At 38.5% G+C, this 27584-nt stretch overlaps 5 protein-coding genes across 7 annotated transcripts; 2 read left to right on the top strand and 3 right to left on the bottom strand.

Moving 5' to 3' along the window:
- Positions 1 to 1101: 1101 nt before the first annotated feature.
- Positions 1102 to 7836, bottom strand: LOC106084482 (protein HGH1 homolog). 2 transcript variants are annotated; one of them, XM_013248192.2, is made up of 6 exons: positions 7691 to 7759; positions 7389 to 7564; positions 7140 to 7327; positions 6569 to 7072; positions 1274 to 1491; positions 1102 to 1213 (listed from the first exon to the last, which is right to left on the bottom strand). In XM_013248192.2, exons 2-6 carry the CDS (start codon positions 7405 to 7407, stop codon positions 1105 to 1107), a joined length of 1038 nt encoding a protein of 345 aa, XP_013103646.1. In that variant the 5' UTR covers positions 7408 to 7564; positions 7691 to 7759; the 3' UTR covers positions 1102 to 1104. The 2 variants fall into 2 exon arrangements, with proteins under 2 accessions (XP_013103646.1, XP_013103645.1); XM_013248191.2 differs by lacking the exon at positions 7389 to 7564 and having other exon boundaries at positions 7691 to 7836.
- Positions 7837 to 11083: 3247 nt separating this feature from the next.
- LOC106084475 (protein CASC3) lies at positions 11084 to 15389 on the bottom strand. Of its 2 annotated transcripts, none has more exons than XM_013248178.2 (2): positions 15318 to 15389; positions 11084 to 15242 (listed from the first exon to the last, which is right to left on the bottom strand). In XM_013248178.2, exon 2 carries the CDS (start codon positions 15148 to 15150, stop codon positions 12598 to 12600), a length of 2553 nt encoding a protein of 850 aa, XP_013103632.2. In that variant the 5' UTR covers positions 15151 to 15242; positions 15318 to 15389; the 3' UTR covers positions 11084 to 12597. The 2 variants fall into 2 exon arrangements, with proteins under 2 accessions (XP_013103632.2, XP_013103631.2); XM_013248177.2 differs by having other exon boundaries at positions 11085 to 15260.
- A 2495-nt stretch (positions 15390 to 17884) lies between these two features.
- Positions 17885 to 21243, top strand: LOC106084476 (uncharacterized). Its single transcript, XM_013248179.2, has 6 exons — positions 17885 to 18353; positions 18490 to 18748; positions 18811 to 18937; positions 19002 to 19201; positions 20652 to 20813; positions 20873 to 21243. Exons 1-6 carry the CDS (start codon positions 17972 to 17974, stop codon positions 21081 to 21083), a joined length of 1341 nt encoding a protein of 446 aa, XP_013103633.1. The 5' UTR covers positions 17885 to 17971; the 3' UTR covers positions 21084 to 21243.
- LOC106084477 (pre-mRNA-splicing factor RBM22) lies at positions 21244 to 22750 on the bottom strand. The gene has a single exon (XM_013248181.2). The coding sequence runs from the start codon at positions 22615 to 22617 to the stop codon at positions 21343 to 21345; it is 1275 nt and encodes a 424-aa protein (XP_013103635.2). The 5' UTR covers positions 22618 to 22750; the 3' UTR covers positions 21244 to 21342.
- Positions 22751 to 25181: 2431 nt separating this feature from the next.
- Positions 25182 to 27364, top strand: LOC106084468 (ATP-dependent RNA helicase abstrakt). Its single transcript, XM_013248170.2, has 2 exons — positions 25182 to 26150; positions 26211 to 27364. The coding sequence occupies exons 1-2, from the start codon at positions 25305 to 25307 to the stop codon at positions 27243 to 27245; spliced, it is 1881 nt and encodes a 626-aa protein (XP_013103624.1). The 5' UTR covers positions 25182 to 25304; the 3' UTR covers positions 27246 to 27364.
- Positions 27365 to 27584: the final 220 nt, after the last annotated feature.

Below are 27584 nucleotides of genomic sequence, written 5' to 3'. Positions count from 1 at the left end.
TTATTGAGTCCAGAGAATAAGTACCTGTGTTCCGATTTAACACAGGCCCTAGGAAGAGAGGGCTTATTATATCTCAAGGAGAAGAGAATGAGGCCAACGCCGATGTGAAAGTAAGGGCGATTTTTAGCTATTATCTTTTTGGCAACACTGGTTTAAACAGCTCACGCAAGTTTCGTGTTTTGTTTTGCTGTCAAACATCTTCAGTTTGGTATATAATTTAACCATGAATCATCTTACAAACGAACAACGCTGGCAAATTATTGAATTTTATTATCAAAATGCGTGTTCTGTTAAGAAAGTTCATCGCGCGCTTCTTCCGTTGAGCGACGAAACTCATTTTTGGCTCATTGGGTACGTAAATAAGCAAAATTGTCGATTTTGGAGTGAAGATCAGCCAGAAGCATCGCAAGAGCTACCAATGCATCCAGAAAGCCACAGTTTGGTGCGGTTTATGGGCTCATGGCGTTATTAGACAGTACTTCTTCAAAGATGATGCGAATCGTAACGTAACTGTGAATGGTGAGCGCTATCGTGAGATGAAATCCCACTTTTTTTTGCCAAAATGAAAGAGCTTGACTTGTGGCTTCAACAAGACGGCGCCACATGCCACACAGCATGAGTAACAATGGATTTATTGATAGGCGAGTTCGGTGAACATTTTATTTCACGATCGGGACCGGTCATTGACCGCCTAGGTCGTGCGATTTAACGTCCTGAGACTACTTTTTGTGGGGCTATGTTAAAGCTCATGTCTATACAGACAAGCCCGCTTCAATTGACGCACTGGAAGACAACATTGAAGCAATTATTCGTGAAATATCGGCGGAATTGTTGGAAAGAGTATGGCAAAATTGGACTAAGGGGATGGGCCATTTGAGGCACAGTCACGGTCAATATTTGCAAGAAATAATCTTCAAACGTTAAATTATATGGACGATACTATCGATTCAAATATAGATTTCATGAATTTTTCTGAATTTTATGTTTTTTTAAAACCTTTCCTATAGGTTTATGCTCTTAAAAAATCACCCTTTAGACTACAAGACATAAAGTTAAGAAAAAATAAAAATTATCATTATTACTTTATTGCTTCGCAATTGTCATCTATAATAAATCTTTCAGATATTCCTCATCTTCCTTGACAAATTTTTCAGCTACGTCTGCAGGTACTTCCACTTGTTTGTAGTTATCAAGACCGATTTCTTCTTCTTTCCTGCAATTAGGATGATTGTAAATCACTCGTACGAGTATATAAATCATTAACTTTACTTACTTTATAAGAATATCGACAACGTTTTCACAGGCCAGAAGACAGTCTTTGTCTTTCCCTATGTTGGCTTCCCATTTATGATACTCTCTCAAAATTTCGTATACACCTTTCGCGCGTAGATGTTCTCTAGACCTTCTTCGTGAACACAATTGCAAAAGGGATTCCAAAAGCATTTTGCGCAAATCCGGGTCTTCCTCCCGTGTCTTTGTGTCTGGTAAGTACTGGAAAAACAAACAAAAGTTGTGCAAAATTAGAATATATTTGATTTTAAATTTATGTGAGTTCCCTTCAAAACTTGCCATTTCATAGTTTCTAAAAATTATTGGACAAAGCGTGAAATTATTTTTTCTAGTATTATATTAATTTTTAATTAGCTTCATAAAATGGTGTAACTCTTTATACTGTATTTAATTGATTGATCTCTATTAATTCTAAACCTACTCATTTTGACCTTAGTCAGCGTTCTACGTCCCTGATCGACTTCATGTTGGTTAGTGAAATTTCTTTTGTTTCTCACTCTGGCCAGGTATATTGTCCTTCTTTATCTGATCAGGCCACCGTAGCGCAGAGGTTAGCATGTCCGCCTATGACGCTGAACGCCTGGGTTCCTGGCGAGACCATCAGAAAAAATATTCAACGGTGGTTTTCCTCTCCTATTGCTGGCAACATTTGTGAGGTACTATGCGATGTAAAACTTCTCTTGAAAGAGGTGTCGCACTGCGGCACGCCGTTCGGACTCGGCTATAAAAAGGAGGCCCCTTATCATTGAGCTTAAAGCTTGAATCGAACTGCACTCATTGATATGTTGGAAGTTTGCCCCTATTCCTTAGTGGAATGTTCATGGGCAAAACTTGCAACTTGCACTGATTTTCTTATCTTTTAAGTATTACCTCTACCTGAGTTTATTGAACACCGTGACTTTTATAATGCCGATTGGAATGGTTTATTCTCCATTTTTAGATATTTTTGACCCTTATTCGATTGGTTCTGATGCTAAATGCTCCATGATTACTTCGCTATTTGAAAGATCATTTACTTTTGTTCCGATAGTCAGGAAGAGAAAACATTAGCGTAGTGACAAGTGAATGGAGTCTAGAGTGAATATGTTGGCGAGTTCTTTAAGGGATTTGTCTCATAATAAGTTTTTATCTCATAGATCGGGGGAGAATTGGACGACTTATTGTAAATATCGGAATAAAGCTAAATCAGTAATTCGGGGAGTAAGGAGAAATTATAATTCTGTTTTGGGTGCTGAATTCGGCTGGGCTGGTCGAAGGTGCTTAAAAACACTGGTCATGTTGGTGATGATTTGGCTTGTGTTGAGTTGGATTCCAAACGAATTAACCAGTTTTTTTTTGGTTGACGGTGACAGGTTAAGCAGTGATTACTGTGTTTTCGAGTGTAAATGACTCCATATCTTCTTTTGAACCTAGAAGTCATTGAGGCGATGAATAAAATCAAATCCGGATCTATTGGCGTAGATGGAATTCCAGTACGTTTTATTAAAATTGTCTTCCCATATGTGGCTGGTGTACTTGTTGACCTGATTAATTGTATTTTAATGTCTGCATCATTTCCACTCGTTTGGAATGCCAATTCCATAATCTAGGCATGTTAATAATATTGACGATTTGAAGACAATTTCAATACTCCCCGCAATTTCGAAGATAATAGAACATAAAATGAAATATCAGATTTTACAATATCCGCTGCTTCATATTGATGATATGCAATATGCCTTTCGTCAAGGACTTAATACCAACGATTTGCTATTGGAATTGACAGAGTGCATACGGGAGAATGTTGATAATGGACGACTTAGCATAATGGATAAAGAAATAATCGGAAATTTTTCGTTGGATGCGTTTTTAGACCAAACCGACACATTAAATTTGATAACCTCATATATGAGCTGATGCAATATGATTTCGCGATATGATGACGATACAGATACACTTACACTCTGTTGGTTTATACAACGTGAACAATTCCATTATACCTCAAGTAGTAATTCCTTACTTGACCTTTTTATAGTCAATAACACTAACAATGTCTTGACATATGACCAGCTGAGTTCTCCTTGGTTCTCCAAACATGATCTAATCTTCTTGTCTTACGATATCCCACCACTGTCCCGAGCAGAACCTTGTTACTTCTACAATTTTAAAAAGCTGGATTATTCTGTACTCATATCGGAGTTTCTCAACATAGACTGAAGTCAAATGTTTCATTTAATAACAGTTGATGAACAACTCACTTTTATAAATGAAAAATGTTCTGTATCTACTAAACTCTTCAGTTCTCCAACAAATTTTTCGATATCGTCAAAAACATAAAGAATGGTTTAATCGTAGCATAAACGAGATGATTGGGAAAAGAAATATGGCTTATAAAAGGTGGAAAAATATTCAAAACGGAGCAGCTTCATGATGTTTTTCGGTTCAGAAAAACAGAGGTTATAGAATGAAAAATAGGTCTAAAGCAAATTATCATCAAGCTAAGTTTCAAAATGCAGTCAATACTAAAAGGAAATAGAATACAATATGAGAAATCGAAATATGCAAATCTAGGCGTACTTGAGATGAGAATCCGGACACCCTTGATCAATTATTCGCCAATCTACAGAATTCGAATTTTTGTGCGTGACACCACAGGGTATCGTTGAATCTAATGTGGTTGGCTTGGACTCAATTCGTTCCACATTTAAAAAATTAAGCTATCAGATATTTTGTTTGACAAATCTTTTTAACAACATATTAACTACAAGCCAATATCCTGCGAAATGGAAACATGCGAAGATAGTGTCTATCCCTAAGTCTAAAACTGGATTGAGCGATAATCTTGCCATTTCTATCCAGGGTTTTTGAGCGCATAGTTCACAAACAAATGAACGGATATATTGATGAGCATAGCCTACTCTCGGACAAGCAGTCAAGCTTTAGAGCAAATCATAGTTGTGTTACAGCATTGACAGATGTCATGGATGACCTAAGATCTGGCATTGACGACGAAATTGCAGACTGTTTAGTACTACTAGACCATTCAAAAGCATACGATTGGGTTGACCACGTAAAATTAAAAAAACTATTTTAACCTTTCCAACACAGCTATCGCACTTATATCGAACTAACTACGAAATAGAACTCAATCAGTTATAATTGGTACTTCCTGGTCCGCCCTTAGCAATGAATAAAGCTGTGCCTCAAGGCTCGACTTGCCACATCAACTGGAGTATTCAAACATCCATATATATGCAGACGATGTTCAAATATGCCTTTATTGCCACAAATCATCACTATCAGATGGTATATTAAAGCTAAACAGAGATCTCTGCGAAATACACACATGGGCCACTGCAAACAATCTTCTGATATATCTAAATAAATCTAAATTGATGCTTATTACTGACAGAAGGCAAAGTATATCTTGTGAGTTTCCAGTTCTCATTGGAGACTATTGAGCCAACACTTATGTATGGCTCTGAATTGTTCTGAAAATATGACTGAAAGCAAGCACAAATTGCAAACAGCTTAAATGGCATCACAAGATATGTCTACGGCTTGAGAAAATATGAAAACTGCTCGCAGTTTTCAAAAGAATTGCAAGAGGTTGATTTTAACAACCTTTTAAATATCATGGCTCTTATCATGCTGCATAAAATTATTTATAAAAAAAAACCCCAGAGGAACTCTGCAATAAATTGGATTTTGGCCGAACCGCCAAAAGGATATTGATCATCCCAAAGCCACACAATCTGCTAGTGTCCGAATGGTATTTCCTTTTTAATGCAGTCACTCTATGGAACTCTACCAACAATTTTTAAGCAAAATATGTACACACAAATTTTATGCTATTAAAATTCACATACTCTTAACATAAGATTGTAAAATCTTATTGTATGTTAAATCATAAAATTAATAAATAAATTGGGTTTTAACCAGGGCTTCAGCCAATTATTTGAAAATAAATCCAACTAAATCCCAAGCTCTGATTTTTGGGAGGAATAGTAATGTGGCAACCTCAAACATATTCATTGGCAACTCTATAATTGAGTTTGTTGATCTGCATAGGTGTTTGGGGGTTTTATTCACTCCGAGTTATGCTTTAAATCACACACTGACGCCTTGTCTGGAAGGGTTTGGGCCTGTCTCCATAATATGTATTCTTCTGCAATTTTTCTACCTTTTCGGGTAAGACGAATTTATGCTCATTCTTTATTAATGTCTCAAGTGCCTTATGGTTTGGAGGTTTTCTCAGGAACAATCCAAAGTAATTTAAATAGGGTAAGGTATATTGTCAATTCAATAGTGTAGTTTGTCTATAAAATTCGTTGAAGGGATCGCATATCTTGCTTTGTAAAGCGCTTTCTTAGTTGTTCTTTTAAGAATTTTTTTTTGGACTACAGGAATAGTAGTTTTTTAACTTATGTTAGAAAAAGTACGTCTTATGCATAGTGTGATTATTTATAGGCCTGATGGCTTCGCATTGCATGAAATGAAATAAATAAATAAAATAAATAAATAATGACAAGATCGTACTTGGTGAAAATAGCACTATGTTGGAGTCGGTTTTCTCATGAATTACCCATTTTTTCTCATTCTAACAACCTTTTACGACTAAAATTGCTTAAGTTGTTTGCCTCCGATCATTAAATTAAGTATTTTTTTCTCTTGCATTGAATTTCTTCTCTGACTATACTTCTCCTCTTTGATTCTGATCTGGTGATTATATATCTTGACCTTTTGTACTTTTTGTACTTTTGCAATATTGTAACTCTCCATTTCAATTTTTTCGGTGACTTTAAGTTGCAGTCTTTGTTTTGAAATTTTGTGACTGGGAACCAAATGCTATAGTTAATTTTATATTATATTTTTTATTTTAGATATAACTAGACTTTAAGAATTACTCAGGTTGTGTTATCATTGTAATATTTTTATAGGCCTTAAAGGCTTCTTATTACAAAGAATGGTTAATAAAATGAAATGAAATCACTTATATGATATGCGATGTTGAACCAACCAACGGCTGCAAAAATAGCTTGTGGTGACCAAACAATTTCATTTCTTTACAGTAATCAAAAGAAAATCCTTCGGTCTGGTGCTACTTATTCTCATGGTCAAATTCAAATACTTGTGGAAGAAAATTTCGTTAACAAACTCATTTAAGAAAATTCTTATAAAATGTATCAAGAAGATACATTTGATTTAATCAACAATAAGCGTGTATTCACAAATTATTTAGGACTTAAAAAAAGTATTCACTTATTCGGATAGCGTTATGATTATGTATTATACATACCTGCAATTCTATTGGGAACATGTCATTTTCCTCATCACTAAACTCTTCTGGGCCACAAAGTGGGTACAAAATAGCATACAGAATATCATCTGTATCTCGTAGTATAATATCGTGATAGATAGGATCGAAGCAGATGTTTTTCAAAATGCCAATTGTTCCTCCTCTTCGTACAATGGAATCTGCATACGAAGCAAAGGGTAAGATCTTATCCAAGAGATTGTGTTTATTTAGACAAATTAGTTCACGTCCCCTGGTTGTTTGTGTAAGATTGCAAAATATTGGCCCCAAATAATGCAATTTGTTCTTTTTTGTATTATAATCGAGTTTAGCAAATGCTTTAGCCATTTGAAGTAAACTCTTGGGATTAGTTTCCAGTTCGTCCAAAATATTATAGGCCAATAGTTCTACTCTGGATAAATTACTTAACACCATGCACCAGGCATCGGCCAGTGCGGCATTTTCGTCAGTTATAATTTCAACAGCTTTTGAAATAAGACTTAATTTCTGAGAAACAATTAAATTCAGATTAGAAATTTATGTGTACATAAATTACAATAAACTATCGTATTACCGGGTGTACTTCCTTAGCTGTTTCATATATCTTGCGTGCACCATCTTCATCTGCCGATAGATTTATCAAGGACAATACAGCATCTTTAGCCACAACGGAGTTTTCATCCAATGTAAGATTGAATAGAGCTATAAGTATATCGTCGAATGACAAAATAGCAGCCTTTCCATCAGCAGAACCAGTAAGACCTGAAAATAATAACTGTTGTTATGTATCGAAAGCTTTTATTGTTTACACATCACCACATACAGCGATATTCTATCACCATTAATTAAATGCTTTAATTGCAACCAAATTTTCTTGATTGTCAACCAAGGTACCATAAACTGACTATGCCGCGTACTTCGTTATGAGGATCTAACTTCAGACTAGAAGTCTGACATTTTTGCGCATTCGAATGATGAGCACATTGGCTGAAAATCAAACTGTGGCCCATTTTGTTATTTCTGTTCATCATGCAGTCAGTCATCCCAGAGAATGCTTTGCTTCCACATTGCTGCTCCGTGCCGCCAGTAAACCATATTAAATACATGCGATCAAATGCGACTTACCTAAAATATGTGTAAGAGCCACCGATTTTAAATCCAAGCGCTGATTCGGTTTAAGAAATTGCGTAAATTCCGCTAAACTTTCCATTAAACGAAATTAGATTATTTAAGTATACAAGTACAGAATGTAAATTTGTTTATTTTCCAAATAACAGCTGTTCTCAGCACGTGTAAATTTTAGTACCTTTCGTATACAACTATGCCGACAAAAACAGCAGTAACTCTTTTTTGCCTTCAATAAGTAACGGTGACCGTTACTTACTTGAATGAGCAGGTATTTAAAGAGAAAATCTGTACGTCATTTAAATGGAGAATTTTCTTCAAACAAACGTATAGATGACTTTTGGCTTCATTTGGAAATAATGGATTTTCTTAATGAAAGGAAATCTATTTGTTTTAATATGTGTGTGTACTTCGACATGGAATGGCTGCCAGAGTAGGTAGACGTGGCAGCCTCTGGGTTAAAGCATCTAAAGCAAGCAATGAACTTGATTAAAGTTGATGACGAAACAAAAATTTCAAGTACTATCTGTTGGTCTAAACCACTCATACTATTGCCGGCTTGCAAGTAGAGACATGGAAAAGAAAAGCCATACTTATAACGTCAATATGCGTACATCATTGGGGTAACAAGCTTATTTTTCCAAGGATGTTTAAGCCCATTAAAAAGTGATAAAAGATGCAAATGTTGTCGAAAAGCGGAGTGGATATTAAAATACTTGAAGGTAAGGGGCCAACACTTATAGTACGAATAGACCAAAACATAAGTACTTACAAACTTTTATGGAAATGAGTGCCCCTCTCTTAGGAGAGCAGGTCCCAGGGTGTGATATTCGACCCGAAATTAAAAAGGAGTATAGAGGATAAGGTAAAAAATGGGACTAAATGCGCTCTACTCCTGTCGCAACTGGAAAGGAAGGAGTTTGAGGCTTAGGCACGGAACGGTGCACTTGACCCTGCACGGAATGATTATGAACACCACATGGTTTGGAGTTTCGATTTATGTAGTGTTCATTTGCATGTGGAGGTGACAATCCTTGTTAAGCTCCTGTAGGTGAGCAAGCTCGTTCAACTCGCTACAATAACTCGCCTGGTCATATCGAGCATCATAGACACTCAGTATTTATGCAAGAGCCGTTGCCGCCCGGTCTTTGAATGAGACTCTTCGCTCAATTCAGCAGATTGTCCGCGAAAGCCGTTGCAGCTGCTACGTAAGGAGCATTCCACTATCCGCAACCTGTGGACGTGCCCGGTAGCTCGAAGCTCAGCTTCTCGTGACAGAGATGAACACCACACAGATCGCACCTTAAAGATCCAGCCTGTGTGTTGCTCACAGCTATCCCGTGCCGGGAGGTGTACATCGTACCTCAGATTCGTGTTTCTGGGCTCAGACCACATCTACATACCAAATTTCCGCAAAATTGGAGGTGCGCACAATAAAGTGTATTTTTGCTCCAATCTGATATTTTCTTTAGAAAGTTGACATTTTCTAGCATAATCCTACTCAGAATGTTATGACGTACGACCATGATTTGTGTTCTTTACAATGACTTAAACAAATGAATTTGACAAAAAAGGAACATTTTCGTGCGACCTTTTTCCACTTCTTTTGACGTGGATTTTTACGACAAGAGTGCGTTGATGAAGCACCATCTTACTGGTTGAATGAATTCAGTCGCTATCGACGCTCGCTCAAAGTCGAATTCCGTGAAAGTCGTCCAAAAACTGCTGTTGTACCGGAGAACACTGATGCCTTGCGTGAACTTATAGTCCAAGATCCTGATGTGACATACCATAAGATCGAGACATTTCTTCCTCCAGCAAACATTCGATATTGTATGAACACATTGCCGTTAAAAAGGTTTGTTAAAAAAAAAGATCACTGTGCTTCAAAATACGTTTATAAGATCGTCACAGTTGGCGAATGGCGGACTTACGAGTATGAGCCCAAAACAAACCAACAATCGGTTAGTGGGTCCTCGAAGACGAGCCAAATCCAACGAAAGTTGTTCGTGGAAGAAGCACTTCGAATCCAATGTTCGCTGTTTCTTCGTTGAAACTGGTCTTGTGGCAATTGTCACGCTTGAGCAAAGTAGGACGGTAAATTCTAAGTGGTACACTACAATTTGTTTGCTTGAAGTCTTAGGAGAAATTCGAAAAACGAACAAGAGAAGGCGAAGAACTATTCACTATGACGATCCGAGCTGACCAAAACGTCGAATTGATGTGTCATCCACCGTAGAGTTTGACTTGTTACCCTATGACTTCTTTTTATTTCCGCACATTAAGATAAAAATGCGTGGTCAATGATTTTCGTCGCCAGAAAATGCAGTTGAAGCGTCTCAAACGGAGTGGAAAAAGTACTTCGACAATTGGTTTGAGTGCATCCAAAAGTGTATAAATCATGCTGGAGGATACTTTGAAAAACAATAAAATCGTTTTTGATGATACAAAATTTTAATTTTCATGATTAGACCAGGAATTTATATAGCAGCCCTCGAACCGGTACTTAAGTTTGAGGGCTTCAAGTAAACTTTCTATAAATTCCTCAGTTGCCCGATTCACTTCACTGATTCAGCGGTCTTGGAGGATCGAATCCCATAAATCTGCGCTGAGATTTCGCTGCCTGGTAGGCGCGAAATTATCCTTACCTAAGAAAGAATGCCATAACACGTGAATTTATGGCATTGTCATTCGATTATATCCGAACAAAAGGAGACTGATGTGAGGCTTATAACCTGAGCCACAACTACCAAGCAGCAGTACATATGTATGTACATACATAGTACACGTTGTATAATCCTATTTTGACAGTGCTTGACTTTGTTGCTACCCCCATACCCTTCAAGAAGGGGTCACTATCGTCAAGCGCGCTTGCCATGTGGTTAAGTGTTTTCCGAACATCACAATAAGGAACAAAGTATAGGGAAACTAACTTCTCACACATCAATTGAGGGCTGACCGATTTAAATTTTAGCTCGATGATAAGGGGACCTCCTGTTTTTTGCCGGGTCCGAACGGCGTGTCACTGAGAGTAACACCTCTGTTGCGAAGTTGTCATGGCTGAAATACTCACAAATTTTGCCAGCAATTGGTGAGGGGATAACCAATGCTAAAAAATGTTTTAAGATGTTCTCGCCGGCGGAAGAATACTGCACGGAATACTTTATCTAAAAACCCTGTAGTATTAAAAAACCATCTAGTATTGTAATCAATAGTGTCAAAGGCTTTTGGGTTCATATAAGAAAACTATCTCTTTGGCCGTTTTAAAATCGATCATTTTATTTAATTTTTTTTCTTTTTTAATTCAAAACATTTATGTATATGCGTTTTAATCTTTAATTCAAAATTTTTGTTTCAATACGAGATGTGTTTTTTTTTCTTTATTAATTATACTTATAAAGATGAGCGATTCTTCACTATGGGTTTTTCTTTATACTCGTATTTTCTTCATTGAAATGCTAAAAGCTAATTTATAAATATATATATATATCTTTTGTTTAATTGTCGTTTCACTAAATACAAACGCAATAGCACAGCTTTAATAATAATAGTAATAAAAAAAAAAACAATAAAAAAAACTAAATATTTATGTAGTTGCTTGTGAGTTTTAAAACAAAGTAGTTTGTTTGTATATATCAAAAAAAGAAAAGAAAAAGAAACTAAAAACAAGAGCTAGTCTTATTTTAAGGACAGTAATGGAAAATGTAATGGAAAAAGTTCATTGTTAGATGAAAAGAAGTTATAAAAATTAAATAAAAAATTGTTAATTTTTTTTATAAGTTAATATAAAACAAAATACAAGTATAAAAAGAATTTTTAATTTACAACAAAAGCAGCAGCCTTATGGATACAATTGTATGTAAGTATGGAAGTGTAGTTTTGTGATAAATTGATTTAGCAAAGATTCTGAAATGTCAGAAACAATATGACCATAAACATTTAAATTGTAAAAAGAAATTAAATTTCTTCGAAAAACTATTTTTTTGTTTCCCAAAAAATTGCGAACCTTATTTAAACAGAGACAAACCTTATTTAAACGTTTGGGTGTAGGATTTGCAGATGACACAGTTGCACCGGCTGACTGCTAAGCCACGTGTAGTGCAAATGGAATAACAAAATTCATATACCCCATCCTCTAGGGTGGGGTGGCTTATTCTCTTTATCTTTACATTTGTATAAATGAGGCAACAATGTAATGTAAAGAAATTGATTAAAAGTATTAAATTAAAAAAGGTTAAATTTAATTATCAACAAAATTTCAAAATCGGTAGTATACAGGGAAAGGAATATAATGGAAGATTTTAAATTGTATGCATACATAACCAGTTCCGTGATCATAGTTTGCAAAGGTTTCTAAAATTCGTCTCAATTTTTACATATTTCTTGTTTTTTTTTCTCAGTGAATATTGTGTATCATAGTTCCCAAGAATAAAAAAAAATTATTCGTGAGCGCCAAAAACTTTCTTGAATCTTAGTGTCGTTACCCGAATGATACCAGTACGACAATATATATTTAATCTCCTACATATAGACAATCTGAACTATATAAACTCAATCAACTTATCACCAAAGTACACCGAAATCAGTGGTCGAGGGATGCTATTAGTATTAGTACATATATGTATGTATGTATGTGTGTGTATAGATATTTTTTTCTTTTAAGTTCATGCATTTCTTTTTTAAAATTGTTTCATTTCGTTTTTCTGTTTTTTTTGTGTTTTTGTCTAATAAAATTTGCGTTTGTTATTTAATATGTTTACGTTGTTGTTATTGCTGTTATTGTTAATATGATGATGCTGTTGTGTTGGTTGTAGCTGTTGTTGCTGTTGGTGTTGATGATGGTGATGATGATGCTGGTGTTGTTGCTGATTATACTGTGTATTATAATAGTAACGTTTCTTTTGTTCTCATTCTTGTGTTGATATTGGATTATTGTTACTAATCTCAGTTGTGGCCGCATCATTTGTAAGCTTTTCGCTAATCTGACTTGGAGTATTACTGCTATCTGTTGAGGAAGCAACATTTGGGCTAGCATTTGAATTGTCTGCTGCCAATGATGATGATGACGACGACGACATCGTTGACGATTCATTGGCAACTGGTTTGCTACTGGTGGCTGCCGCTGAAGAAGTTGCCGCTGCATTTGCTGGAGGTTGAAACGCTGGCCGTTGAACAAACATATTGTCAATTATATGATCAATGTTTTCAGCACTACCAATGGGTGCAGATGTCGTTTGATTTGTTGTTGAAGTACTCGATTTCGAATCGTCCTTTGTGTCATGTGTCTTTTGCTGAACGGATAAAGGCTTATTTTTCTCTGATGGTGGCAGTATGGGAATAGCATTAGTGGGTCTTCGTTGGGGTAATGGAACGGGTCGGTTAGCGGTTTGGGTAGGTGGAGGCACAAAATATGTGGTACCACCAACGGTATTGTAGTTTTGATAGTTTGCTGCTGTGTTGGCTCCAGGATTTGCTTGCGGCACTACACCAACATTTGGTGTTGCTCCAAATGCTGACGTTGGTGGCGCAGTTTGCTGTGGGTTGGGTGCGGCATTTGCATATGCCAAAGTTGCAGCGGTTTGCTGCTGAGCCATATAGTTTGGCGCAGCCTGTTGGGCTGCATATGTCGCTTGTGTGGCCTGTGCTGCAGTGGCAGCAGTGTATGCATCGGGGGCGACATAATATGCCGCTGGTGTACCGGCTGCTGCCCCTGGATATGGTCCAGGCGGCTGTGTTGGCGGACCCGCGGGTGCATAGGCGGCTTGTTTGGGAACATTTGGTTGTTGTGACACTTGCAAAGCTTGCATTTGCGCCTGCATATTTTCTTGATGGTACATTTGCATGAGATTCGCTTGTAGCATGGCTTGATCTGCGGGCAATAACAATGGCGGCGGAGCCGCTGTTTGTTGTTGCATATGTAATTGCTGCAGTTGTTGGTGTTCGGCAATATGTTGAGACTCGTGCTGAGACCGGCGCAAGCTCGAGTAACGTTTAGGTGGTCCTCTTTGTTCCTGTGCCTGTGCTTGATTTATCACTTGTTGGGGAGCAGCAGCAGTCATCATCATATTAGGGGACTGTTGATGCTGCATAAGCTGTTGCTGTTGTTGATTTTGGGAGGCCAATGCGTGCATTTGAACACTTCCCACATGACTGGGATCGTTACGATTTTGTACCTGCTGCAGACGTTGCGATAAATTCGTGCTTGGCATCTGGGTTGTCTTTGCTTGCAAAGGAGCGTTTTGCTGTCGATTTAGCGAATGGTTTAGTGAAGACGTTTGTGGTTGCTGCTGATTGGATTGCTGTATTGTTGCAACAGTTTGTGGCGAAGCCTGAGTCGGTTGTTGATGTCCCTGGTCGAAATTCTTCTTTTTGTTATAGCTATCATTATGTTGATGTTGAGCAACTGACTGATTTTGCTGCTTTCCAACACTACTGCCAGATGGAGGGCTTTTATTATTCTGCTGACCTTGGTATTGATTGTGATTAGGTTGACGATGAGCTTCCAAACGATTACTCAAATTACTGCTAGTACTGCCTTGGTTGGAGGGAGTCGTATTGCTTTGGTGTGTTTGGCGATTCTTTTGCTTAAACTCCATGGCGGCCTGTCTGCCAACTGTTGCTTGATTTTGACGACTAAAATTAGATTTGAATTTCGCATTTTTAGGCCCTCCCCCATCACCACGCTCTTTGCGGTCATTGTAATCATCCTGATAATTACTTCTTGAAGAACCCTGTCTTTCGGATCTGTCAGATCTACCCTCCCTTCTACGACGTTCCATACGATTCTCCTTTTCTTCCTGTGTGCGACCCGATGAACGCCTCTGCTTTCCTGAATTCTCATTTAAAGCTGGAAAGTCTGAGGGCTTTGGTGGTTTTCGCTCTTTATTGTTTGTCTTCAGGTAGGCACTCTCGTCTTCCCAGTTGCGGTTGTACTTACTTGGTCCCCTGCCGTAACGGCGTCTTCTGCGGGCTTTTGGAGGCGCATCCTCTGTACGTATATCATAACCATATGCAGAAACCAATTCTGTCCTAGATTTTGGAGCCTGCTCGGAAGGATCAAAGCGATCATGTGACCAACGGTCGACTCCTGAAGCTGGTTGCCATTTTTTCATAGTCTTTGATGCAGATGATATGGTAGTTGTGGCAGATGATTTGGTTCCAGCCGCATTTCCTCCAGAACCACCGTTTGCAATGGCTTGACCTTCTACATCTTCTGGTCCCTCAATTTCAATGCATTCACCCTCTACTTCAGCAGTACGATCATCGTGCTCATAAAAGGTACCCCTTTTAGGAATATATTGTGGATTACTACGGTCCTCATCTACTTTCTTTTGGGCTTCCGCATCGACTTTCTCCTGCGGCGTGATATCATCCTCCACGCCTTCGTCATCCTCCTCCTCGTCGTCGTCATCAGTCTCTGATAAATCATCCTCGTCCTCATCTGTTAAACTATCATCCATATCATATTCGTCATCATCGTACTCTTCACCACCTTCCAAATCACTAGCTGTATCGTATTCCGAATCATGTGGATGTGAATTACTGGATTTTTCTTGCGTGGGGGAAGTCCCTAAATTATTAGAAATTACATTATGATCAGACGGCACCCCACCACCCTCCTTCTTACCATTTGTCCCCAGCGAACCAGAACTAGCTCCTCCAGGAGCTGTATTTGGCTTTGTGACCGTCACGGGCGCCGCTGCCGCAGTCGCTTGTGAGACATTTTCTACATCGGCCATTACTTTGCTCTTATTTCGATTTTTCACTATTCTCGAGTGTGTCACACGGCTTCTTCTTTTTTCCACTAAAATTTTTTTCAATCCTTTACTGGTCTTATCTTCACTGAATAAGGATAATTAGATGTTGCACTTTGCATATTTACCTGTTACCTATATATATTAATGCAAATGTTAAATTATATTAACGGCCTGCTTTTTTGCTTATTTGGTGAAAATTTTTAGGTGTTTTCTCACAACGCAATCAAATCACCAAAAAAAAATAGAAAGTAACAGTGTTGGCAATGGATTGAGTACTCATTGCACAATGTAGTTGTTGCCATCAATCAGTGAAAACGTATTGACGTGAGGTGTGATAGGACGATTTGAATATGGCTAACAGTTATTTTTCAAATTGTCTGGATGGATAAAAAAACGCTCTTCCCTCTAAAACTTTTATACTTTAATGATGACACCATATATTTTAATAAAGGGCTATAAGATTAGCCGCTTAACTAAACGGGGAAAGCATTTCTCTGCATACAAACTAAGCAAGAAAATACGCTTAATGGGTAAATAAAATATCCCTATTAATGATGCAAATAAAGCAATCGAGGAAACCAAACGATTCTTTACAGTCAACTCCTGCAAATCAAATGTTGAACATTAGCTACATCTGACCAATGTCTTAAGCTGAGTATTCTGTTCGGTTTTTCAGGCGGAATTCTGTCAAAAAGTAGTACTCTGTTTATAGTGAGGAAAATGGCAAAAAGAAATTTTAGTGGCAACGCTTGACATCATTGTCGGCATCATTTATGCGTTATTGGTTTCAATGCAGGATGCACTAATAAGGTGAAGTCATGCCAACAGCTGAGTAAAATTTTTATTTTTGTTTTGATTTTGTAGTAAATCTAAATGTCAACATAAGCAACAAAACGGTGTTATAATGATGAAAATAGAAATATAAAACACATTTGTAGAAGATAAGTTGTAAAACAAAGTTTATTTCTAAAACCACTTTCACATTTCAATTTGCGGCATTTATCACTCAAGGTAGTTTCGTTGGGGGTAGATTTTGTTGTTGTGCTAATGACCCTACCTCTTAACTGTATCATAGTTCGTCGTTTCTTTATATTTTATTTACTTGCGAAAAAAAAACAATAATACCATAAGTGCAGATAAAAAACGCCTTTGGTATGAAAATAAAAGCAAAACATAACCGTCAAATTCCGCTCGCGGAACAATTAAATATTTCCGCTACTATACCGAAAGCAGAATAGAATACCAACCCTTAGGCCCGGTTTCTCATTCTCAATATTCTTCTGGTTAAAGAAATTTGGTTTTCTGAATATATGCTTATATCTTATCCAGGATTAACTGAATAAGGTTAAGCCAAGCGATCAGCCGACATAAATTTTTTTAATTTTTGGCAGTACTTAGCATTGAGGATGTCAACTTGTTCTCTTTTTACATGCATTCTTTGTTACGTTTTTTACTGTTTGATGACATTATCAATCGGCAGATTTGACATCCTTAATGATGTTCATGGGGCCTATCCACTTTATGTTTGTGCAAGTGACCTAACCTTCTATTAGTGAATCCTGTATCTTATCAAGGCGGATTTATAAAGGTGGTCTCACGCGAACAGCTGTTAACAGCCGGTCAAGTTTGATTTCAGATTTTTGTGTGTATTCCCTTTGTTGTCATCTTCTTTCTTGCATATTCTCTGCTCACGTACGCACATGTATACACACACGCAAACTTCTTTAAGTGTGTTGGCAAAACGTCGATCATCTTGATGGCTAGATGACGGATTGGTTGGCAAGATTTGTGGTTGTTGTACAAATGAGACCAAATTTAAGCAATAAATTACAATGGTCGTGAGCAATAAATTACCTTTGCCATTAAATGAAGCGAAATTTTTGTTGGCGTAGCGACATAGCAGTTATTATGCTCATAAAACTAAGTACCACTTCTACGGAATGTGTTAGCATTTTCTTCCTCACCATTTTTTTTAAATATGTTTGACAGTTGTTCGGATGATATATCAGTACTAGGCATAAGCGCGAAAATCTTTGGAGGATAAACAAGGCTGATTTAAAATTGGTCTCACACGAACAGCTGGCCAGGTTTGACGGTATTAAGATGACAGATTTTTGTTTGCATTCTCTTTGTTGTTATCTCCTTTCTCTGCTAAGTACGCACACACGCACACAAAATTTCTTAACGTGGGTTGGTAAAACTAGGATTAGCTTGATGACAAGATGGTAAATTGCTCCATATGATTTGTGGTTGTTGTACAAATGAGACCACCTTTAATTGTTTCGCCATGGAGGATAACATCCCAATTTTGAGCATCCCGTAATTTCGTGTACTTTCCTAACCCCTAATGAGTATACCCTTATATGTATGTATATTCGCATGTCGTCCAAGCTTACCAGATGCAAAATTACCTATACTATGTGGCAACATTTTTTTTTATTTTCTTTTGACATTTGTAACTTGGCGTTCTTAGTTTAGGAAATTCTTTTTTTAACATAATTTTTATATTAAACGTGTTTTCGCAATGTCCAAAAAAGATAAAAAGGTAAAGAAGCCTAAAGAAAAGGATGGATCGGAATCAGATCAACAGCAGCAAGCTGATAGCGAGTTTCCCACTGACTGGGATGTTGACTCTTATCGCCGGGAATACGAGAGCGAGGAGCATTGGTTGCTGAGAAAACGATTTATGGAAATGCACAAAAATAAATTTCCAGAGGACAAAGTAGTATGCTTAGCTCAAGTATTCACGAATATGGAATTCATGGGCTGCAAATATCCAGCTGAAACGATGGCCATGGTGGCTGAATTGTCACGAGAAGTTGCAAAAGAATTTCGGGCAGGTAGAGCTAATCGCCTGAAAAGAACCTTTGTTGCGGCTTCAGATGCTGCCGAGGCTAGGGCTAAAGGTAGACGTAAAGACAATTAACAAAGCTATACAATTTTTATGTTTATTTTTTTAAGTACAAATAAGTGAGTAGTCAATTTATGGCGGGATCATACGATTTTCTAACAATTGATGTCCGTCATTCTCATGCCTTATAGGACGGAAATCTGCGCAGCAATCGAACGATGTACCGACAACAACCCAGTATGGCCAAAAACGCAAGCACTTTGAAATGGGTGGAGCGGCCAATGTAAACCAACCAACAAAAAAAGCTGCAAATGTTGATCTTTTCTCAGGTCTAACTTACAATAATTTTATAGTGTATTTAAATGGCGGCCGCAATTGCCTGCAATTATCTGCACAACGTAGCAATGTACCCTATGTGGAAAGAGAAGTTCGTGCACAAAATAACACCAAGTATGACTTTAGAAATATACAACAAATGAAAATTTCATCACTAAATTTATTAAAATTTTCAGAAAAATTGAAATTTGTTTGGACAATAAAGTAGTGGCTAGTGCCTGCGAAGATAATATTAAGACCTCCAAAACAGCAGCATTTAACAAAGCATTGGATATACTTCAAAAGCAATGCTATAGCATTAAGGTTAATTGAAAACAACAAAAATACGACAATTAATTGAAACGACTTTCTTTTTTATTATTATTAGCTTAACCCTAGTAGGAAGACTATCAAAATAGAGAAAAGCAACAATAAAGTTAGTGGTGAAGTTATTAAATCACAAGTTGACGCAGCATCAGAAGATAAAAAACTCGATGACAACAACAAAGGCTTTCGAATGATGAAAATGATGGGATGGTCTGGTGGAGGCTTAGGTTCCAAAAGTCAAGGTCGTGAAGATCCAGTGGGGTAAGTAAATGAGAAGCACAATATCGTTTTTTTTTTTTTTTTTAAAGAAGTTTAATATACTTGGCACGGGTAACTATGACCACCACATCGGCTGGAACTTTGAGCTCTGATTTGTGTGGTGTTCATCGGTATCACGAGAAGCTTCCAATCCATGGCAGCCGGTTGTACGTAGCGGATTGACCCAAAGTAGTCCTTAATCGACAAGGGCTGTCGTCTCAGTGTACAACAACAACAACGAGAAGCTTAGCTGGGGGCCACTGGGCGCGTCCACGGTTTACTGATAGTGGAATGCTATATACAGAGGAACTTTAACTATAATTGCAATCGCGTTCAATCAGCGTTAGCGGGCGACACCGGCTCTTACCAAATACTTAGTTCCTACGGTGGTCGAAGTGACAAGGCGAGGCATGGGTGCCTTTAAATAGCCAATGGCCATGACGTTCCGGCGGCGGTCGGTTCTATGGACCGGAATGAGCTTGTTCATCTATAGCAACTTGACGAGGATCGCTTGCTCCCCGTGCAAATGCGGATATAACAAGAACAGTTATAATAAATCTAACGCTTTCGAAGCATAGCACACGAAGTGGTTTGGGTGGTTCGTCTTTCTTGATACGATATACCATATCTATCATATCTTTACAATATGCCAGGTTATATGCCAGACGCCGCTCGTCTATTCGATCTTGAAAAACTTTAATGACCATCATTTTTAGGCAGCAGTAGACAGCATTGATGAGATGAAGTAACCCGTAACTGAATGAACATCGTTATTGGAGATCATTCTTCTGCCATATCATTAGATCGAGTTACTCCAATACAGCGCCTTAATATCTTTTGGCATGGGATTGAGGCCAACAAGCTGGATGTTTGTGTCGCATGTTACCAGACTACACAAAACACGACGTCTGTCAATCTGCCTAAACAAAGTACACTTGGTCGTCTTAGTTGGAACCAACCGTATAGAAATCGGTGTAACTTCTATTACCAGGAATATCATAGTTCCAACTGGTTCTATTAGGAATTGTGGCGGTGGGCATTAGCTTCTGCTAATCGGAGGCCACTATAGCGCAGAAGTTAGCAAGTCCGTCTATGTCACTGAACGCCTGGGTTCGCATCCTGGCGGTAACATCAGAAAAAATATCAGCGGGGGTTTTCCCCCTCCAAATGCTAGCAAAATTTTTAAGGCACTACGCCATGTAAAAACTTCTCCCCAAAAAGGTGTCGTCCTGCCGCACATAGATAACGATTAGTGGAAGGAAGACAAAACAGATTTACAGCAGCAACGACTTTGTTTTTTCTTTGAAGAAAGAGGTTTAAAAATTCTTATTTATATTCATTAAAAAAAAACACGGACTTACAAACCTTTAAACTATTTCTATCCAAAACTATTTATTGAATTATAACATCAACGAATGAAATCCTTGTGATTGAAATTTGTTTTTTTTTTCAGTTATTTATTCAAAAATAATCGTGCTGGATTGGGCAACGAAGATTGTAAGTTTGATAAAAAATATTTCCAACAAATGTTGAGAAATTATGTCGAATCTGACGATATACGAGAACTTCAATTCGAGCCAACGTTCACCAAGGACGAAAGGGCGTTATTGCACGAGTAAGTATGCTGCAAATTTTAACTTTTCCTAGGTAATAAATATTTCTTTCTTTCAACAGAATTGCAAAAAACATAAATTTAAGATCCTCGAGTTATGGCCAAGGAGAACAGAGACGTTTGATTGTAACCAAAAAAACCATAACCGATGTTCAAATTTTACAAGAAGTACTAATAAATAAAAATTCTCGTTTTATGGATCGGTATTTAGTGCAAGTACCGTTATCAAAGAGCGAGTTATATCCTGACCACACTGAACCTTTAACACTGTGAGTTGTCCAATAAAACATACAGTTTAATATTAAAGGCATAGAAACAAAATAATATTCCTCTGTGTATATCCTAAGTATAATTAAACCTAGGTATAAGTTTAATTGCTGCGTAAATTTAAGACAAATGAAATATGAAAATAAAAAAAGGGCGAAAAATAAAATTGTGTTGAAATCAAATTTATTACAGGTTATAAAAAGCATTTTTTAACAATGCCAGCTAGTACTTCTAACACGACGGGCTCATTGGTATTTTTCCACAATTATTTTTTTACTGCTCCTAAACGACTTGGATCCTGGCTGGGATAGTGAACTTGCCCCGGTGCTCCGCCTGCTATGCCAGGTGGTGGAGGTATTGAGTCAAGGTTGGTGGCAACTGCTGCTGCGGCAGATGTTGAAGGCATGGGCATAGAATATGGTGCCGCATAGGCCTGCGAGTACATTTGATATGATGAGGCGGGTATCAATGATGGCGGTATTTGATGCAATTTCATGCCCGGAGGTAGCACAGTAACTTGTTCTTGTTGCAAATTAAAGAAGTCATTTGGATTTGCGGCAGCAGCAGAGGGTATTGCATTAAGTTCAAAGCGGCGATCTGTCTTTGCCGCACCCTGTTTAGCTTGGGAGTGAGCCCATTTTATTGTGGCTTTCTTTCCTTGTAGCACTAACTTATTGAAACTCTTTTCAGCTGCCAACTCTGCGGCTGAACGCTTAGTGTACTGTACAAATGAGCATTGCTGTCGTGGAACTAAAGCTATTGAACGAATTTCACCAAACTGGTAGAAGTGATCTCTTAATTCCGGCTCTGTTATATCTTCAGGCAAATTACCAACATAAAGTGTTGTTATATTACGATCTTCAGGAGGTTCCAGTGTAGGGAGCGATGCTGCTCTCTTCATTATCTTCTCAGCCACTGGGTCATTACGTCCATAATACCGATCTTTAATATTTTGCTCGCACAATGGATCGTCCGGCTCATTTGGCTTGTCATGGCGATATGGACACTCCTCACCTCGTTTACATTCGCCTTTAACCCAAAAGGAACAAATGTGAGGTCTGTTTCTTTTATAATACGGAGCTGTTCTGGCCAACTTAGAAAGCATATCACTTGCGGCCAAAGATTTGCCAACCTTTCCTGCAGCCTCAGTACCATCGCCATCCTGCAATTCACGATCCACATTCTGTATGTAGTACTCTTTGTTTACATCACTTTGAGGTAAATTATCAGCAACTTTCAGAGCGGCATCTCTGACTTGAATTGGCAATCCATATTCCAAATCGAGAAGACAGGTTTGGCAAACGTTTTTCAAACGGGCGCACGTCTGGCAGATTTCAGTCTTCTTAAAACGCATTCTTGCTCCTGGACACCAACGGAATATGGTGAATGGTCGGGTGCAAATTTTACATTCCTTGCCAAAGCGTTCCTTTATCATGCGTACGTAAGGATTGTCACCTAAGCAAGTCTGACACAGAATTGGGAATTCGGCATCCTCCCAATTCTGTCGATTGTACGTATTGGTTGTCTTTGACATAGACATTGCGAATCACTCTAATAAAGTTCTCGCTTGATTTTTACAATGTATTTAATCCTCACGTCGTACAAGGAAGGAAAAAACTATGCTCTTCACTATGCGTGAAGTAAAAAAATTAATGTTTTCTCAATAGTCAAAATGACGTGGATGGTGTTGCCAGACTGTTGAGTGGTCATAATTGGCAAGTCCAGTGTTCACTAAAGAAGGTTAAGTCCTAGGTAGATTTAAGAAGGTAAAACCATGTTTTCACTGGAGCCCAAATCCACTTGATTTGAGATAATCTCTAAACTACGATTTATACGGTTTTTATTTGTCAACAGTGACGTTTTTGACATTGTTTTTATTGTGATTGGCATTTTTATTGTGTTCAGCATGTACATTGCGGTCAACAATTAAGTTTGTGAAACGATTTTAATAAATTACTACAAAAATTTTTATTTTCAATAAGAAATTGTCAGATGTTAAGGAAAAGTGCTGCCCAAAAATCCCAATAACAACCTGTATTCAATGCAAACGCAGTGTTGCATTTGGAAGGAGATTTGCTCACATTTCCTAAATCTCGTCGTAAATTCAGATTTGCTCCAAGTGGAAACATGGTTTTAAGCAATTTTGTCACTTTTGTGGAGTTGCATTTTCCAACGCGACACTCAAAAACAAAGCACAACGCATTCTGATTTGGCCTTTAAGTGTTGGTATTCTATTCTGCTTTTGGAATAGTTGTGGAAATGTATAATAGTTCCGCTAGCGGAATTTGACGGCATTCAAATGTTTTTGTTTCCATACCAAAACACTTTAATTTTTATCTGCACTTATTGTTTTCTCTATTCAATTTATATTTTTGCAAATAAATAAGGAAAAGCGAACCATTGAAACCAATAAAACATATAAAAATGGTGCCGACACTGGTCGCAAATGTTGCCATTTTGTTTTTTGCCTATGAGTAGAGTACTACTTTCCCGCCTATTTTTAGCCAACACTCCGCCGACAATAAAAGGTGGTCTCATTTGTACAATAGCCACAAATCATATCAAGGCGGATTTAAAAAGGAGGTCTCACGCGAGCAGCTGTTAACAGCCGGCCAGGTTTGACAGTATTAAGATGTCAGATTTTTGTTTGCATTCTCTTTGTTGTTATCTTCTTTCTCGCATATTCTCTGCTCATGTACGCACACGTATACACACACGTATACAAATTTGTTTGTGTGTGTTGGCAAAACGGTGATCAGCTTGATGGAAAGATGGCGGTACTCAACTCCAGGTGAATCCAGATTCTTCAACATCAATGTAGAGATAAATTGACAGTTGAACAACCTGGCGCATCATTTCGGATCAGTCACGATTATTTCGTGATTGGTATACTCTCTGAAGCCAGCCCAATTGGCCTTCTTCTGATTGATAAACGTCCGGCGCTCAGAGGTTATGAAGTCGGGTGGTCGGTCGATGGTGAAAATTATGGGGAGGTGGTCTGATCCCAAAGAGATGACGGCTTGTCAGGATATGTCACTCAGGAGATCAGGGGATGCTATGGAAATGTCTGGCGAGCTGTTGCACCTCCTCGTAGTCCTATTGGGGGCATCCTCATTCACCGTGCAAAACGTGGAGCCTTCAATCTGCTCTGCCACGCTGGTCGTTACGTAGGGGAGAATGCCATGAAGTGTGATGCTCATTAAAGTTCCATAGAAATAGACGATTATGGCTAGATAGTAACCCGCTGTGTCTGGGTTGTAAGCTTGGCCATTAATCAGGACACAGCTACCAACCGGCGGTATGTACACGTTGTATAGCTCTATCTCGGCAGTGCCGGACTTGACTGCTATCCCATGCACTCCAATACCCAACCTTCATTCCTTGAGCGATCCTTACGTAGCACATTGTATCCATGACAACTGTGCAAGCTGCAGGTGTTTGTCAGCTTTGTCTCCTAGATCGCTGCGACCAATATATCTTTCCGACTCATGAAATCCACAATCTCATCGATCTTGCCACGGAGTCCGTTGAAGTTAAGCTGCAAAATCGATACACTTCCGGCACTGGCCTGACAATATTTGGGCTGGGATGCTACCGTTGCGTATATTGCCGTACATCAGAGGTCGTGGGGGTCACATAGTCCGACGACGACGACGTTTGTGACCCACTGCCGGCTATGTTCGCACAGCACCTTGCGACATATCCAGTATGACTCTACTCCAGTAGTATAGTGAGGCCAGAGCAACATCGGAAATATAACCAGTCCGTGCACCGGCACGGACTGGAAGCGTGAGGAGAAGGGATGTGCCTCTCCCATGGCGAAAAAAGATGAACACGTACACTGAGGCGGCAGCCTTTGCCTATGAGGGATCCATCGGGTCAATTCGGGTGCGTACAACCGGCTGCCTTTTTAAATCCGCCTTGTTGTGTCAAGGCGATTAGACCACCTTTAATTGTTTGGCCATGTTGCTGTGCTTATGACGATAACTCTTAGTTGTACCATTATTCTATTGTAATCAAACTGGCCGGCTGTTTTCAGCTGTTCTCGTGAGACCACCTTTATTAATACATCTTGGCAATATGCAAAGCGTTTTCAACACTAACACCAGCTGATTAGTGTAAACATCCAAAGACCAAAGCGAAGAAAATTGGTTTTGTGAACATCAATAACAAACTAAACGTTTTTTATTAGCAACCTGGGGTATTTGAGATTTTCATTCTTACAAAATGTCTTCCACATCATCTGCTCCGCCACAAATTAAACGTTATAGACGTGAAGAGGAGGAGAAGTCGTCTGGGGCGGAAGAGGATGATGACAACTACGTTCCCTATGTACCGGTCAAGGAGCGCAAAAAGAAGCAGCTTATGAAATTGGGGCGAATTGTTCAATTGACTGCAGAAGATGCTAAACCCAAATCATCGAGCGAAAATGAAAATGATGATGATTCACAAAATGCCACCGATCCGGAGATATGGGGACGCAAATACAATATCAGTTTGTTGGACCAGCATACAGAACTAAAAAAAATTGCGGAGGCTAAAAAGATCAGTGATGTTGAGAAGCAACTTAAGGAAGAAGAGAAAATTCTGGAAAGTGTACAACAGCAGAAAGCTCTGATGGGTGTAGCTGAATTGGCCAAAGGCATACAATATGAGGAGCCCATTAAGACAAGCTGGAAACCGCCACGTTACATCATGGAAATGTCGGAGCAAAAGCGCAATGCCATACGAAAACGCTTGAGAATATTGGTAGAGGGTGTTGATGCGGCGCCTCCAATTCGCAGTTTTAAAGAAATGAAATTTCCCAAGGGCATTCTTAATGGTCTAGCTGCTAAGGGCATAAAGAAGCCTACTCCTATACAAGTTCAAGGTATTCCAACCGTCTTATCGGGCCGCGATTTGATCGGCATAGCCTTTACTGGATCGGGGAAGACAATGGTATTCGTGCTGCCCATTATAATGTTTGCCCTGGAGCAGGAGTACCGTTTACCTTTTACTAGAAATGAGGGACCCTACGGCTTGATCATATGCCCTTCCCGAGAATTGGCCAAGCAAACAAATGATATTATTACGGTATGTTTTTTTATTACCAGGAAAAACAATTTTTCTTTTAAATTTTTATTATTTCCATAGCATTACAGCAAGCATTTGCAACAAACCGGAATGCCAGAAATTCGTTCTTGTTTAGCAATTGGAGGCATTCCAGTTTCCGAGGCAATAGACGTAATAGCAAAAGGAGTACACATTATGGTTGCAACACCAGGGCGACTTATGGATATGCTGGAAAAGAAAATCGTGACCTTAGACATATGCCGATATCTGTGCATGGACGAAGCTGATCGCATGATTGATATGGGCTTCGAAGAAGATGTTCGAACGATATTCTCGTTTTTCAAAGCCCAGCGTCAGACACTACTTTTCTCGGCTACTATGCCTAAAAAAATTCAAAACTTTGCTATATCCGCTTTGGTAAAACCTGTCACCATAAATGTGGGCAGAGCTGGCGCTGCATCAATGAATGTCACCCAAGAGGTTGAATATGTCAAGCAAGAGGCCAAAGTTGTTTACCTACTCGAATGCTTACAGAAAACAGCACCTCCGGTTTTGATTTTCGCCGAAAAGAAACAAGACGTTGATTGCATTCACGAGTATTTGCTGTTGAAAGGTGTAGAAGCCGTAGCCATACATGGCGGCAAAGACCAAGAGGAACGTTCTCGTGCAGTCGAGGCCTACAGAGATAGTCAGAAAGACGTCCTGGTGGCAACAGACGTTGCATCCAAAGGTTTGGATTTTCCAAATGTGCAGCATGTAATTAATTTCGACATGCCCGAAGATATAGAAAATTACGTACATCGCATTGGTCGTACGGGTCGTTCGAACACTAAAGGTTTGGCGACAACGTTTGTTAATAAGACGACTGATCCTTCCGTACTTTTGGATTTGAAACACCTGCTGATAGAGGCTAAACAAAATGTCCCGGATTTTCTATTGGAATTGTGCCCGGAATCAGAACAGTATTTGGATCTTGGGGACTCACATGGTTGCAGTTATTGTGGTGGCTTGGGCCATCGTATTACCGAATGTCCCAAGTTGGAGGCTATACAAAGCAAGCAGGCCTCAAATATTGGACGACGGGATTACCTATCCAATACAGCAGCAGATTATTAAGAATTATTTTTACAAATATTTTAGGATTAACTTAAACTTGTATTGTGTATGTTTTATTTTAACGAATATAAAAGAGATACAGAATAGCGGAAAGTTCTGTAAGTTTTATGAACATTAAATTGTCTGATAAACACATTAAGTAATTGCCTGATTACTGCAATTTTAAATGCATAATATGAAATATATGCACGAGTATGTACATTATACATTTGTGTATATATTTAGTTTTTTTTAAGGACGTCGCAACTATACTTATGCAACTTCATATATCCCATGGCGGAGATCTTCATCGGCAAGGGCAGCCGCCTCAGTGCACAACAGACTGCTACAACAGCTGGA

The sequence above is a fragment of the Stomoxys calcitrans genome, chromosome 2 (genome assembly GCF_963082655.1).
Source record: "Stomoxys calcitrans chromosome 2, idStoCalc2.1, whole genome shotgun sequence".
Classification (NCBI taxonomy): domain Eukaryota; kingdom Metazoa; phylum Arthropoda; class Insecta; order Diptera; family Muscidae; genus Stomoxys; species Stomoxys calcitrans.
The sequence above is the reverse complement of the archived record's forward strand: the minus strand, read 5'-3'. Positions and strand labels throughout refer to the sequence as shown.